The 16,435-nt window shown below is 45.4% G+C and overlaps 1 protein-coding gene across 1 annotated transcript; it reads right to left on the bottom strand.

The window, feature by feature from the left end:
• Window positions 1-491: 491 nt before the first annotated feature.
• Window positions 492-16,301, bottom strand: LOC137784130 (chondroitin sulfate proteoglycan 4-like). Its single transcript, XM_068574580.1, has 22 exons — window positions 16,238-16,301; window positions 13,732-13,895; window positions 12,021-13,133; window positions 11,517-11,927; window positions 10,686-10,807; window positions 10,404-10,512; window positions 8,726-10,054; window positions 7,980-8,072; window positions 7,131-7,622; window positions 6,773-6,930; window positions 6,493-6,670; window positions 6,228-6,410; window positions 5,757-5,933; window positions 5,273-5,474; window positions 5,010-5,141; window positions 4,229-4,404; window positions 3,940-4,135; window positions 3,682-3,853; window positions 3,159-3,546; window positions 2,756-2,908; window positions 1,887-2,468; window positions 492-1,743 (listed from the first exon to the last, which is right to left on the bottom strand). The coding sequence occupies exons 1-22, from the start codon at window positions 16,299-16,301 to the stop codon at window positions 631-633; spliced, it is 7,707 nt and encodes a 2,568-aa protein (XP_068430681.1). The 3' UTR covers window positions 492-630.
• Between the last annotated feature and the right edge of the window lie 134 nt (window positions 16,302-16,435).

Raw genomic sequence — 16,435 nt, 5'->3', positions numbered from 1 at the left:
GTCACGACATCACACAAGGGAAACAGAAAAGTGTGCGGAGCAGGTAAAGAGGGGCGTCATAGAAAACAGTGCATACAGCACGCAAAGACGAGCAAGCTTACAGTACCTTTAGTCACATGTACAAACAGACAGTATGGCATACAAGGTTTTGAACACATCAGTGCTGTACAGTTGCAATATTGTAGGTGAGTGGTGTCAATAACCAGTTACACTACTAACACTTTTGAGCTACATTAAATTGTTAACATTAACTTCAATAAACCTCTGACTATGTTTAACTCCCTTGTTCAGCCACACTTCAAAAGTCATGCTTTCTTCGTCACAGCTGTAGGAGTTACAATCAATGTTTTGAGTAATCAGTCAGACGGATCGCTGCAAAATTGTGTGTTACTTAAAACACTCATAAAATAACCAATGGTGCTAGTGTCATACCACGGCAGTGCAACTACAGCTCCTATGTAGCAGGGAGATGTTCTTACGGATTAAATAACAGTTTTTCAGTACATTGTTACGACAAAATAGTTGATGTGCCGACTTAGATGACTATAGATGTCCCCTGGATAGTACACATGTGCTATAAATACACCAAAATACACCTCTAAGGCACAGTTCTTCTTTAGATTTCTTCTATCAAACCCAGTACTGGTTGTCTTTCAGAGTCGGCGTAGGGGACCTCGATCTCAGAGCCGTTTGGAATCCTGCAGTTACCATTTCTTTTGCAATACCACCTGCAGTAACCATATCTTTTGCAATACCACCTCTATTATTTCCATCACCACCTGCTCCATCGGCTTCAAACGACCCCCAGAAGGTCATCCCGGGGGCCAGACTCCTCCTTCTGGGACTTAACGGTAGCCTTGGGGAGGTCGGGCAGCTTGCAGGGCCCAGCGGGGTGACCACCACAGAGGGCATAGCCACGCTCCGCTCTGCCCGGCCCAGGTACGGGCTGCCCTCAGTGGGCGAAGCCACCGCAGCGAGCTGCTGGAGGAGCCGCAGACGGGCCTGTTTCTCCTTGCGGCGGCGGAACACCAGGATCAAAACTACGAGGATTATAATGAGGAACAGACACGCCAGCAGCGGCAGGATAATGAGGAGAGGGTCGGATGCGGGGCGAGGGAGGATCTCAACGTGGACCGGGTACACGACGGGAGGGACTGCAGGAGCGTGCTTGTCTGAGACGGAGGGCGTGTGGGGCGGTGGGCCGTGACTATGACCCGCTCCCTCAGCACGACCCCCTGATCTTCCTCCCTGGCTGCCGCCGCGTGTTTGATTCCCCAAGCGGCCGTGAGGCCTCAGCTTGTGCTGTGTCCGGTTCTTATGTGACAAAATGTGGGGGGGCAAGCCCACCCCGTCGCCGCTGAGCGCCGTGGAACCCCCTCGCCCGCCTCCCCTTCCGGGAGCAGTCTTATTCTGTGTGGGAAGTCGGGTTGTGGTTTGTTCATGACTTGCACCGTCTGTATTTGAACTGCTTGGACCATGATGCATCTGGTGGTGGGGAAAGATGGTGAAGTGAAGCTCGCCCTTCGCTGGTTGGACGTTTCCAGCCTTCAGCAGGAAGATGAAAGAATCGTTGAGAGGTCTGGCGGGGGCGTGGCCTCGAGCTGTTGAGAGTGCCGATTTGTTGTCGTGCTGCCGGCTGTCGCTGTCACTGAGAGTCTCCTCGATGGCGACCCGGCCCTGCACCACATCTCTGAACGTGAACGACTTCAGCACCTGTGATGCTCGGTTCGGGTCATAGGTCATCTGCATACACGCACACACAGACAGAGTGGAAGAAAGAATGAACAGAAATTAGATGCATTTGTTATCCTCCATTATATCATTGATTGCATCCATATGGGATGTCCCTTTAAACTTTGTCAGAAGATCACAATGAACAGCTCTACCTTGACTAGCTTCCCGTGTTTTGGTGGCGACAGAACCTGAAAGACCGGGTCGGCTCGGCTGATTCTCGCCAGCTCGGAGGCATCGATCATGGCTTTCCCGAGCTTCACGGCGATACCGCTGGGCACTCTCACCGGCTCCCTCAGGTAGATCAGAGGCCTCACAGTTACCGTCACCGTCTGTGCCGTTACATTTCCGTAGTCGACACCCGGTGACGAGGCTGACACTGAGACTTGGAAGCTGTCCTCTGATTCGCTGAGATCAGTCATGTGATAGACGACGCGTCCCGACTGCACGTCCTCGTGACGGAAGTTCGTGACTTCCTGGTCGTTGATGGCAATGCGTCCGTGGCGAGGGTGTGCGGTGACCGTGTAGGTGATGTTGACCGGCCTGCGGTTGTTGGTCTGAGCTGCAAACTGGTTGGTTGTCAGGACCACAGCGGTCCTGCCTTGAACCAATGACAAGCCGGTGTTGTTCACCATGGAGACAGAGGGCTTTATCACCTCCAAACTAAACAGTTTGTAAAGTGGACGATGGTGACCGTCGGTGACGTTGAAGTAGAAAACACCTGTTGAGGGCTCTCCCTGACAGAGGGAACACAGGAAGGAAGGGTTCAAATAAAACAACAAAGGGTAGCCCACTCAAACACACCAACACAAAGACAGGAAATCAATTGAATCTGAAAGTCAGGAAACATTTATATAATTAATAAAACACCTATGATTGAGGGGCAGGGCTTGCACATGTTCTATCAGACGCTGTTGTACAATTGTAATCACATCCAAATTACACATATTTGGGCTTCAATTGGACAACCCTATCACACACATTCTCAAAAACTAGCTTCATATCCTTCTGACTGAAGCTTCACCTGCTGTATGAAGTGCAGTCGGCCGTGGTTGACGTCGTACTGGGTGAAGGAGGTCACCGGCTCCAGCCGCTCCCCCAGCGTCAGGTAGCCGTTGTTTGGCTTTTTGATCACGAGGTAGTGCAGCTCCTCTGGAGGGGTGTCATGGTCCTCAACCTGGACATGTCGATTGTATTTTACAAGACTCGAAAAGGAACAACGCCAAAGTAAATATACATGTACAAGTATTGTTGCTGCTTGTCTAAATAGATCTAAAAAAAAGGCTACAAAAAGGCTTCTACAATGAAGACACAGTGGTGGGATATTGGCACTTTGCTGAATTGAATAAATCGCAACACTGATCAAATAAAATACTTTGGACAATAAATATGCAGCCCTAACCACTGGCCTCTGAACCCGGGCTCACCTGCAGATTGTCTGGTCCCAGTACGACACTCTCTCCGGCAACGACCTTCATACTCGGGGCTCTGCTCCTGATGAGCGGCGGCTGGTCGTTGACCGGTGTCACTGTGATGTTGAACGTCTCTGTCACCTCCAGGCTGTCCCTGGCACGGCGTTGAGAAACCACATCTAATGACGAAAGGGAGGAGGATGAAGCCGAATAGAGAGGGGAAAAGGAAGAAGAGGAGGAGGAGGAAAAAGCAGATAAGGAAGAAGAGCTGGAAGAGGAGAAGAGATCCAAAGGAGCCACCCAGGCCCGAAAAGTGAAGTTGTCGCTCGTCGTCTCCGAGTCATCGTGGACATATGTGACGCCGAACTTGTTTAGGGTGACTTGAGAGAAATCAGGTTGGTTCCTGTGAGAAGACAAAATATTTCAAAAGCTTTATTTTTTAAATAGTATCATTCTGCATGTGGGCCTTGGATTTGGTATGACTCCTTTTAATATTGTTAGTTGCATCTCTTGAAGCAAGCCGAACGGAGCAAAGCACCTGGTGAGGTTATGTCCATGTATAGACAGAGCCCCGTGGCGCGGCGGGGAAATCAGGCGGTACAGGATGTGGTGGTCCTTCCGGTGCGGCTCGGGGACTTTCCCAAGGAGATTGGAGGCATCGAGTTTAGATCTGTCGATCGTCACCCTGCCTCCCTCGGCCACCACAGCACCTGAATGACACATGCGAACACCTCACTTGGTCCACTTGAACTTGCATTCTTCATGGTACTAATACATATCAAATTAAAGGGAGTACCTGCGTTGCTCAGCAGTCTGGTCTTGTGTGGAAGGCTGTCGTGATGTTCCTTGGACTGATCGGAGATTAAGATGGTGAAGGTGTGCGGAGGAAGGGAAGCAGGAGGAGAGGACACGGTGAAAGAGAAGGCGTCTGCAGCCGACCATCCCGCTGACTGTGGCTTGTTCTGATTGTACAAAACAACCCCATCGTTCACCTGAGAGACGAAGACATGACAAAGCACCAAGGGCGTTGTTTTATTTACTAAATGAAAGCTTTCCTTTTGTTACGAAGACACACGCGCCCCTACCATGCTTTGTGTGAATGTCGAAATGTTTCTCGTCGAGTTGTCGGGCATACGTTGGACCAGGCTGCCAAGTTTAGGAGGATCAGTTACCGCAAACACCACCGAGTGGTTTCTTCTCATGTCGCTGACATCGTTGGTCACGACCTGAAGCTCCCGCTCAGAGATTGGCGTCACAGAGCCTTTGAAGGTTGGAAGAGATACAGCGAGAGCGATGAGAAGCTCGCAACAGAAAAGAGGCAATGAATGATCCTGGTGAAATGTATTATCAGTACACATCATCACCATGCCTCAAACTCAAAAAGCCACAAAAATGGCAGGAGCGAGGCCAGTTTAGTTTTTTCTAAATGAAAAGACAGATATTGTAAAGAGTAATGGTTTCACTTCTGTAACCTTGACCAGAGATTACTGATAAATGAGTGTGTGTGTACAGGGTAGAGGCACTATCAGCCTGGCACTGACCGGGCACAGAGGTATTGTAATCTGTTTGTGGAGGCAGAAACATGAGACGAGTGAGGCCACACAGCGCCGTTGTTATATAACTGCACTGAAACGAGGCCACAAACTCTTAAACATTTTCAGCAGAAAATGGGGAAGAAAATGTCACAAATACATTGATGATGACACATTAAATCTTCTTCTGAACCCAAAGAGTGGTCCGATCTAGAAGTGATAGATCAACAGGCTGGTTTTAAGTTTACACTTGATTATATAATATAAAAAAGCAGGGAAAAGCTTGACCACAAATCCAGGGTGTCAAACCAGGTTTTGTTCTGTAACACCATACCTTGGTAGACCTCCATGGGATGATTTCTCTGCACGGTGAGGACCAGAGAGTGGGCCGTTGTGCTGAAAATCTGTCGCGGGGCGAAGTTCACGCCGTCGTTCACCTGGAAGTGAAAGCCACCGGATAAGGCACCTACACGTAAAAAAAGTCAACGTCAAGAAAAAAGAGGGGTTATTGTGTTGTTTATTCCATTCTCATCTGTTCTCATCTTTGAATATAGTTGTATTTATATGTCTGAAAAACCATTTCAAGATGTTACTCACCACTGTGCACGAACATCAATTGTCCGGTTTGTATGTGATTTTGGGTAAAGTTCAGGATTTGTCTGGAGGGGGCCCTCTTCAGGGCCAGGTGTCCGTTGCTCGGTGGTGTGACAATGAACTCCAGTCCCTCAGGCTGAGCAGTGTCTGGGTCCTCTGCACTAAGATCATCTGTGGTGATTTCTGTCACTGAACCCACCCACACCTGAGGAAAAGAGAGCGAAGATGAGAGGAAAGTACAGGAAGCTACATTTTGGCTGGGAAATGAACATATTTACAAAGATCAGTATCTTTGGCCTTTCTGTACTGCAATGCATTGTTACATATCGGCCAACATATAAAGCATATCAATAACCCTATATTTGAAGTAACTGAATGTCGGCCAATGTATCAAAGTAATCCTATAAATAAATAAAGGTGAAGCAGTCAGACTCATTTGAGTTGAAAACAATCACTATGTGCTATGGATGTAATTGTCAATCCCCACCTTCAGACCCTTGTTGGCCGTAACAACAGGAGTCTCATCATTGACAGGTGTGACATTGATGTGAGCAGTGAAGGGCAGACTGTGCTTCCTGATTTCCGTCTGATTGGCCACAAGAGTAAAGTTGTCCCTCAGTGTGTCGCTGCCATCATGGATATAGGAGATGTACTCACGTTCCACCTGGAAGAAGAAGCCATTGTTGTAACTCCCAATGTGGCTGATGTAAAAAAAAATGCAGGAACAGAGCAACACGACGAAGGGAAGTGTGTCTTTTGACAAAGCCAAGTGTTTTCAAAACGTTTGCATCATTAGAAAAAGAAAGGATGAAAAAAGGTTTTGGTAAAGTTTAGATTTTATTTGAATATCTGCTTTATACATAACGTAGTTTCCAAACCAAACTTTGAAAACATGTCTCTGTGTGTGTGTTTGTGTGTGTGTGTGTGTGTGTGTGTGTGTGTGTGTGCTCAGTCAAACCTCAGTGTGAGTGAAAGCAGTGATGGGCATCCCCGGGATCCGGCTGTGCTCCAAGTGTCCGTGTTTCGGTTGAACGATGACCTGGTACAGGAAGTTCATCCCTGAGAAGTGATGATTGGCCACCTTGATGATGTCAGTGGTCAGTGGCAGGGACGACCCCTCATCGAGGGTCAAGTCAGACACCTGCAGAACAGATGAGACTCCTGACTGACTGTGATCCTTTCCTTTTTCAGGGTCCTCTAACATCGAGACACACATTCAGTACCTGTAGAGGGAGCAGGATTGGGATGATGTCGATCTCAAGCCTGATAGGTGCGACCCTCGTGACCCCGTTGGTTGCTTCCAACAGGACAGAGTCGTTGGTGCGTCCTGCAGCCTGCTGGTGGTAGATGAGCAATCCCTGGTTGAGATCCTCCTGGGTGAAGGAATTTGTTGGTTGCTCTCTGGTGCCCTGCACAGAGGAACGTGGCAGACAAACTCATCAAGTGCTGTTTCTGTGCAAAATCTTTCAACTATAAAGCTGCAGTGCACAACTGTTTGTCAGCTTCAAACCTACAGTTGGCTGTATTTGATGGAGGTGCGGCTGTTCTCCGTTGTTGATCTGGTGCGTGTTGTTGGGGGGAACCCGCTGTAGAAAGCCTAAGGCGGGAGGACTTTGGACTGTAAAAACTATCTCTGAGGGCTGGCTGTCCTCATGAACCACCTGTTCAACAACAGAACAGAACAGATTTATTTATAAATATTAAAATGAACTTTAGATATGAAAAGACCATTTGTACCTGTAAACAAATGAAACATCTAGGTTTGTCTAGGTGATGTCACTGGAGTGTATTCAAGTCCAGATGAAAACATTTGACTTAGAAATCTGACAGTAATTGCTTTGGAACTTGGTAACAAGCTTACCTCCAAGTGCTCTTTGCTTATGGAGACATTCTGTCCCTCCGCCACCACCACGAGTCGGTTACTTACGACCGCTGGTGGCCTCTGGTGGCTCTCCAGGTAGATTTTCACCATCACTCCAATGTCCAGATGTATCTCCCTCCTCTCTCTGACCAGCCGCCTCTCTGTGCTCTTCTCACTTGTTTTTGCCGTCACATTGAACCCATCTGACAACTCATGGCTGCCGTCATGCTGATACGCCAGGCGCCCCAGCACCAAATCTTGCTGGGTGAATATTGAAATTGCACCCGCCGCTGTTACACAATCTCCATCATTAAAGCAGAGTATGCCGTGTTTAGGAGGACGGAAGACCTTAAATGTCACTTCCTGTGGGTCTCGGATGTCAAGGTTGCTGAAGATGCTGAGGTTGGCAGAGGTCAAGGTTATGAGCCCTCCTCGCTGGACCATGAGGCCCGTGTTGTTCTCGACCTGTAGGTAAGGATCCTGTGCCATCACCTGCATCAGTACAGTTATACAACAGAAAGAGAAATAATTGATTAATAGCAGCGAAAATCAATAAGCTTTTCATTATGCATACTGCTATTTAAATACAAGCAAATCCTTTTGTGAACGCTATAATTAACCTGTTAATGGAAACTACAACACTAAATTTAAACTTCTAATTAATAACACAAAAATATAATCGTAAAACAAACTTAAATGTTGATCGCATATATTATATATTTCCTACCGAATACTGCTTGACTTTCTCTTCTTAGTTCAATGGCTAATCTACAGTGAACTTGACCAACATCACTGTAAAATATAAATAAATAAAACATTGAATACATTGCATTAAGACATTATAATCACCTCCAGCAGTGTTGAAACATAATGTTTGCCATCTGACACGAAAAGCACAAAACGCCCAAAACTCACTCCTCTGTGGACAAACAGCACCTTTTTCTTCAAGAAGAAAAAAGAAAAAGAGATGATGATAGAAAAAAGGAAAAAGCAGAAGCAGAAGAAGAAACACCATATAGTGGTCAAAAGCAGCAAGATCTTCTGTTTTTAATGTGATTTTCGAATCTTCAAACAGCTTCTGAAGCCCCCTCCCTCTATACCTTTCAAACACTGGAAATGAGAAGCTGCGTCATTATATTTTTTGCAATTTTCCAAAAATTAGAATCCAACAATATTTATGCAGCAATTGGCTCATTGTGCAAAGGTGAGAATCTTATTAAGGATTTTTTTTGGTCCAAAAGTCTGCGCCCCTATCTCTATTTGTATGCATGTAAAAACATGGCATTCCCTGTAGATATAGATTTTGCATAAACGCCTTTTTCAAATGGCATTCTCCTCCCCTTCCCTTATCTCCTCTATATGTTTTGCCGGTGCACTTTTTGCTGCATCCAGAATTTAGCTTAGCCCAAGACGGTCGTAATTGGTTTAAAGAAATACAACCCACAGTGTTTTCGCAAGACTTTCAACCTATTTTGTGATCAGTCAGACAACGAAGATCACGTGAAGGTCGTTGACATCATGAGACAGAAGCGTCTGAAGACTAACCCTTGAATTACTGACTTTGAACAAGATCTTTCACATATAATTTCGCTAACCTGCTCGAGGTCCCGCTGTGTGAACTCGTACAGCTTGTGACTGGTATCGCTGGACAGCACCAGGTCTCCCATGGGAATCCCCCTCCGCGTGTACACCAACCAACTGTCATCAAAGTCAGAGTCGTCGTCCCGGAAGCGAAGGTCATTCAACGTCACCAACCTCTGCGCGTCGCGGGCTACATGGAAAACTTTATCGACAACCCTGACAGGTCTTTCATCGTTGACGAGCTGCACAGAGATGTTAAAGGTGTGCTCGGCTGTGTTCCCGTCCTCCTTCTTGCTCGTGCGTTTGTTCGGTTTGTAAACCATAGTATGAAAAGTGAAGGAATCCTGCTTGCTCTCGCTGTCATCGTGAACGTACACGATTCTCTCCGCAATGATATCCTGATTTGTAAATGTCACAATGTTGTTGTTAATGGAAGTTGAGTTGGAAAGGTTGATCCTCCTTAGCTGCCCGTGCCTCGGGCTCACCGTAATACTGTAGTGCACCTCCCAGTTGCTTGCTGTGTGAGTGAACAGGATGTCTTTGTTGATGACTCTACTTCCTCCTTCCAGGGTTGAAAGGCCTTTGTTTACAACGGTGATGGCGGTCGACTCGCCTCTGATGTTGATTCTGAAGTCGTACGCTGTTGATTCGGCATGTGTCGAAAACACCTGAAAGCTGAACGTGTCCCTTGTGTCATCCTGAAGCATGTTGAGCAGCTCGTACTTCATCAGGCCATCTGTGATATTCTTTTGGCTGAAGGTTGAGTTCCTTCGTAGAGCTTTGTTGTCAAGGAATAGCTGCCCTTTCTTTGCCACTGTTAGAAGTCTGAAGTGGAGGTCGCTCTCATTGACTTTAACACCCTTGGAGATCACATGAAGGTCCTTGGGAGTTATGGCAGTAGACTGAACACCGTTGACCTCCATCTTGCTTCGCGTGACCTTGAAGTGGATCCAGCGTACCGTGATGGAGAAAACAGCCTCCTCAGTAGCTTGAGGACCGATGCTGATTTTACATTTGAAGTAATCAGTGATGTTGCTGTGAGTCTGGATGCCATGGTAGGTGCTGAGGTATCGGATCCGTTCTTTTTCTAGCAGCTTCTGAGAGAAGGAAGTTGACGGTTTCCAGTCGCCACTTGAGTGCAACCGCTGGAGCTCACCGAACTGTGGCAGCTCTGTAATGTCATAGCGGATTTCCACTGCCTGATGATTCACATTGACTTGTACTGCAAGGTGAGTGGTTGTGATGATAGAAGCCTCGCCTTGGTTCACCTCCAGTCCGGTGTTATTCACCAGTTTGTGTTCCAGTGACACCGCCATGATCCTCAAAACTACTGTGTTGCTCAACTGTGCAAGGAGGAGGGAACAGGGAAACAAAGAGGATGAGATGAAGGTGATGGAGGAGATACTGTATGTAATGTGTGTGTCTGTGTGTTTGTGTGCATGTTTGTGTGTGTGTGTGTGTGTGTGTGTGTGTGTGTGTGTGTGTGTGTGTGTGTGTGTGTGTGTGTGTGTAATAAAACAATTACCGAGTAAACAACAGCTGTTCTTTGAGCTCCATGCTAATGTCAGTATGCTAACATGCTTACAATAATAATGCAAATATATTGGCATTGTCCTTTATGGGACATTGTCCATCCTTTATGTGACAGCTTATAGGTTTATTGCCTCTTGGGCAATATAATACATTATTTACCTTCAGCCCATCGCTGGCCCTGAGTGCCAGCCGGGAGGTGGGGACCCCAGTGTGGACAAAGCAGATCTTACCCTCCTCCAGATCATTCAAGGAGAACAAGTTAATGGCCCTGGAAGTTAGACGCAAACCTGTTAACTTCCATGTCCTGTTTCCTAACTCTCAAACTTTATTTAAAACATTAACACATCTCACAGCTGCTTCCATGACTTTCGGCTACGTAGTCAGGCGCAACAAGGTAACAACAGTGGCTTAGACTGAATGTGGAAAAGCCACAGTACAAACCTGCCAGGGTATTCCTGGTGCTCAAGGTGTCCAACCCCCGTGTTGAGGTTTCCCAGGGAGCTGAACACTAGCTCTGCAGGACTGCTGTCAGGGTCCCACACCCTCAGCACATCCGTTGTCAGCTGGAAACATAGTGGCTGTATTAATTTTCATTATATAATTATGTCGCGAACATCCACGGAAAGATGATGAAACTGAAAAACAATGACAAAATCTTCAATCACATCACAATTTACTACTAAACTTCTTTCAGAAATTTCTCTGCTCTAAGTGTTTGGACTCTAAATGCATCATGTTCCTGGATACACTCAAGATTAGACTTGTGGTCAATCCTGGCACTCAAACCAACGTATAAACTATACAACTGTAAAGGATAAGATTTAAAGTAAAAACATCAGTCACTGATTCTACCCGGTCATATGCAATACTTTTAATTTACGGTGTGATCATTTGTTATTCTTTGTACTCTTCGTCATATTCTTTATTAATTTCATTAAATGTGTTTATTTGTATTATCTATTCATTCATTTTCTATTTAGTTATGTCATTAGTCAAATACATATTTAACTTATAAAGAATTTTCTGATTTCCTTCGTGTGTATATGTAATAGATCCCTATACATTTTGAGATGTTAAGATTCTTTTAGCTATATTATTGGTGTTGAGTACTAGTTTTCCTTGTATACTAATTTATGAGTTCATGATTCATTACTAGTATAGGTCTGAATAAGCATTACATGTTGATATAAATGAATTATTATTTATCATCTGCTTCAATCAACCCCTCTACACTTAACTGACTTATACTTCAGAGTGTTCTGATGTACTTACCTGTCGTTTGGAGTTCTCAAGCAGCGTGAACAGGTTTCCCTCCGGCAGGCTGAGCACAGGCGCATCATTGACAGGACTGATGCTGATATCAAACCGATGCAGGCGCTTAACTTTTAAAAATACAGGAAGCGCCTTTTTATTGTTGGAGAATACTGAAAACATGAAGAAGTCATTCTGGTCCTCTGAACCGCTGTGAACGTATATCACACGGCCCTGCCACAAGTCCAGCATACTGAAAGTGCGGTCGATCTCTCCTGCTCCTATTGTGATAGTCCTCTCCTGCCCCTCGCCCAGAGTCCCATCAGGGTCCAGACTGAGGTCCAGCCGGAGCTGGCCGTGGACGGGCTGCCCCTCAATGCGGAACATCAGTTGGGACGGATGAATGCCCAATTTCCGAAAATCCAGATTTACCTAAAAGACAATGCAAAAAGGAACTAACTTGGTGCTGTTATGTGAAAACGACATACCTCAAAGTGAAAATCAGCACGAGCCAACCAGTCCTACCCTCATGTGTTTGGGCTCCAGTGGCGCCCGGCCTCCCTCCAAAACATCTAACTTTCTCAGCAACAGAAAGTTCTTCTTATTGTTGGCAATTGGTTGTGCGGTTGTCACATCCAACTGGGGACGATCAGTTGGGCTGGTGGTGGTCGCCGCATTTGGAACTTGCCCTGTCTTACAACCTACAGTGATGTCCTTGGTGATGGCAGCATGAAGGAGGCCTGTTCTTTGAGTGTTCACCCTGATTTCTCGGAGACAGCCTTTAAAGGAGCCTCCTCGCCCAGCCGGTTGGCCCCCAGGCACAGCGGAAACCAAGCCGGCGCGTCTTGCCTCTCCCCGTGCTTCTTCGTCCAGTCCTCCCAGGAAGAGAGGCCCTTTGAGCTGGACGACCTGGAGCTCCAGACTCAGGGTGGCCTTAACCAACTCCTCACCCACCTTCAGCTGGATGCTGTTGGGCAGCAGGTGCATCCGGATGGGGTACCACGTGTGGTTGCTGTGAACATGTGTTAGAGATCGCAGCTCAGTCTTACTGCTCTCTCCATTTCCTACCGTTGCCACCAGGTTACCGTCTCTGATCTCGATGGAAACAAACCCCCCCTGGTTGCCAGAGCTATACAGAACCATGCCATCTTCTTCTCTTGCAGAAGGGTACAGTTCACATTCAAACAGCCCCTCCTGTGGCCCTTCCCATGGTGGGAGAGCGATAAAAGATTTAGAGCTGAAAAAACTGACAGCATCGTCTTCCGTTGCCGAAAACTGTGGACTACAGCCCCGAGAGACCTCATGGACGCTCTTGTACCCAGAATAAGGTCTTAGGCTAGACAATAGGTTGTGTTCATTGAACACAGCTTCATCTACACAGCCTCGAAACCCAGCGGAGATGTTGAGAAGGAATGGGCGGTTCAGCCCAGCTGTCCCGCCGACAAAAAGCCCGTCCTCCACACTGAGCTCCAGATCTGGTCCTGGCATACGAAGGCTGGTATGCGAGTTTCGGTCCACGGTCATGTTGACGTTGTGCTGGTCGTGGGTCAGCTCCATGGAGTGCCACGCCAGGTCACTAAGATGGATGCCCTTTTCTGAGCGTAGGGAACGTTCACCTGAACCCAGGTCCATACGGACCTGAGGAGGTGAAGGGGGAACAGGGAAAGCAGGAATAAAAGGTGATAACCAACACCGATGAAATTCAATGTCTTTGTATTGTATTTCATTGCTGAAAAAAATAGAAACTTTATATAGTTAGAAAGAGCAAGAAATAAAAACAGGCATAGCATGGTGGTGAGATCTTGAATGTGTGAATTTAAAACTGAATTTAGGGACTTGTTAACTGTGATAATGTGTTATTCCACATAAAAGCAACCAAATGTACACTTCAAACTTTTCTTTTCAGTGTACGTGGAGTTTTTCTCTCTTTACGTTGGTCATGAAGGAACTTGTTCTGAAGGTGCCTGGGGGATTTATTTTTTCTCCCTGTGAGCAATCCGACACCGAGCTGTGTGTGCTCAGACCTCTCTCTGTCTCTCCTTAGGATAGTTATTGGCAATATGTGAGCTTGAAAGGCCCATGACCCTCTTAAATAAAAATGATCTTTTCCAAAGTCAAGACCATTATTGTACATTAAATGAACCGTAAACATGTCTTGCTTGTTTGTCACCCATGATTAGATATCTGTCCAATGCTTTAGACGTGTACTACTGTCCTAGTATGTGCGTATGCCTACCTGCAGGCGCCCAGAGAGGAGCTCCAGCAGCAAGAAATCTCTGCGTCCGGCTGCCAAAAACAGCATTCCCGCCGGACTGGAGGTGCGAAAACGCACATGGAGCAAAGTCTGAATGGACGCCTCCACCGTCCGCAAGTGGATGTATCCATCCCCGTAGAATGAAACTATAACAATGAACAAGAAGACAGGCAATAAGTAGCAGTTTTGGCTGTTACCAGAGTAGTTTGTCATCAAGGTAAGTCATGAAATGGCATCATATGTATCTGTATATCTATTTTTAAAACACCCAAATAAGTAAATGACCATTTCATGACCAAAGGCATTCTCCCAGCAAATGCGGTTCCATTGATCTGTATCCAGCTTTCCAATCTGGTGTCTGCTCTGCACTTTACACCTGCTATCCGAATCAATAACTGACAACTAATGCATTTTGGAGTGGGTCATCCTGAAATGTTTCGGATGCTAATTAGAGTTCACTGTTGAACCAAATGACGCAGATTGGACATTTAGTCAACATTTCTTCGACAGAGCTGCTCTGAAAGCACAATAACACGCCCGTCACAGCACATGAAGCTCACATAAATTAAGAACCCATGATCCAAATGAACCACTAGTTAAATTAATTAATGACTATTGCTATTGCATTCATATTCAATCCTCATGCTAGATATCAGCTAATTAGAATTAGTAACATTTTGCCTAAGTCTACAGCCACAAACACAAACTACAACTGAGGCTGATGGGAATGTCAACAGTGGTATCTTAAGGAATGCTACCTGTAGTAAAAACAATATAAGGGATATTGGTTGAGATACCAAAGGCATGGACCAACCAACCGTCTGTCCATTGTCCCAGTAGTCTGAAGCCCCTGAATACATTTTGTACAACACTTTTCCATTCAAGGGTTTTATAATTGTGTCTATACGTAATTACACTGTACTTGTATTTAACAGTAAAGCCAGGGTACCCAGCACTCATATCTGTGAATGAAAAAACAATGAAGCAGTCTTCAATTCAATCAATTTGACCTACAAAGCAGCTGTTGCAGCTATTAAAGCACTTTGTTAAAATGCCTGTCAATTTGGTGGACACATAGCAAATAGAGGTCAGAGAGAGGAGGAGGGGGGGGGGAGGACTGACATTTTAAAACTCAATAAAGCTCTCTAAACAGTACAGCATTATGAAGTGCTTGTGAGACTGAACACCAGATATACATTAAGGAAGTATCGCAACGATTCAAATGTGAATCATTGAGAGTTAGTTGGCCAGAGGGGGAGAAACACAGAAGCCGCAACATTTAATGACCAAATTACTCTCAAAAGCTGCTGTGTGCAGCTCAACAACCCGACAGTAAAATTGCATGGCAGCCAATAATTTACATTTCCACATCACACACACAAACAATAAATCATAATATTGGTTTTATTGAAGGTGTTTAAAGCATCTGCCAAGTTGGCCAACATTGCTTATTCATTTGTTGCCTTTAAATCCCTTGTGGTTGGGAAATGCACTACCTGCAAAATAAATTAAAATAAAAAAACAGTGGGTACACGACTGGGCCCAGTGAGAATCACGCAGTCAGCAGGCTGGCCCAGCATGCCGCGCTGCACAAAGCCTATAAGCCTGCTGTCAGTATAACCCATGGCTGTCCATCTATTGCTAATCTGCCTCTATGATACCAGTGAATATTGGATTATTAGTAATCTTCCTACAGTGACACACCTTGAATGTGAATGCAGTTCTTTAACGTGCTGTCATGAGCAGATGCACGGATTGAGACGTGTGGCAACTTGTGTTAGGAAGTGTTTGTATTGTAAGAAAAATCCTTTAAATTTGATCAGAAGTGTTGACTGGGATCTTAGAAACAATTTGGAAAATGCTCTTTTTTAAAACTATTTTCCCATAAACAATAAAATGCTCCAAAAAAATGTCCGCAGAAACTTTTTAATGATGATGACACTGTTTTTGTTGCAGTTGCTTTAAGCAAGTTATATCACAAGTGGATAATTATTTTTTAACTCATTTAGTGAGAAGCGTGACATCATATCAGGTATCCGGGTCCCTGTTTATGTGAATTATATCTAAACTTCAGCAGCATATTGCCATATGTCTTAAGACAATATTAGACTGGATTTAACATCAAGCTGCCAACTCATACAGACACATTTAAACTTCCATCTAACATACCACTTGCTGTAAACTGCATTCGCAATATTATTCCTCTCCTTCATCTCCTGCACCAATTTGTGAAAAGGTGATGGCATTAACTTCAGCAACAAAAACCACAGCTTGCATGTGAATGTAAAAAGTTAACTTTACTATATGAAACCATTAAAAACTATAGCGCATGCAGATGGCATGTTTCTGTAAGGGAAACATTTCCACAGCATTAATAGCTGTAGTTTAACAATGCAACACATCATTCACCTGTAATTCTCAGTTCTCAGGTATCTTTTGCATCTCAGTGAAGATACACTGTGACTATGTCTCCTCTGCAGTGCCTTACCTCCATAAACGTGTCCCGTGGAGATCAGCAGGAGCAAAAACAGATCAGCAACAAGATTCCCCATTGTAAGTTAGGCCCTTAAAATTGAACTGGCATTTAGTTAAGAGCAACATCTGGCTGCTTGGTTGTGATGGTCATTGTCTTTACTGCACAGCACTGGCCCTCATTTCAACCACTGGCAACTTCCAGACAGCCTCT

The sequence above is a fragment of the Clinocottus analis genome, unplaced genomic scaffold (genome assembly GCF_023055335.1).
Source record: "Clinocottus analis isolate CAN_PGR_092001 unplaced genomic scaffold, fCliAna1.0.p SCAF_13, whole genome shotgun sequence".
NCBI classification, from domain to species: Eukaryota; Metazoa; Chordata; class Actinopteri; order Perciformes; family Cottidae; genus Clinocottus; species Clinocottus analis.
The sequence above is the reverse complement of the archived record's forward strand: the minus strand, read 5'-3'. Positions and strand labels throughout refer to the sequence as shown.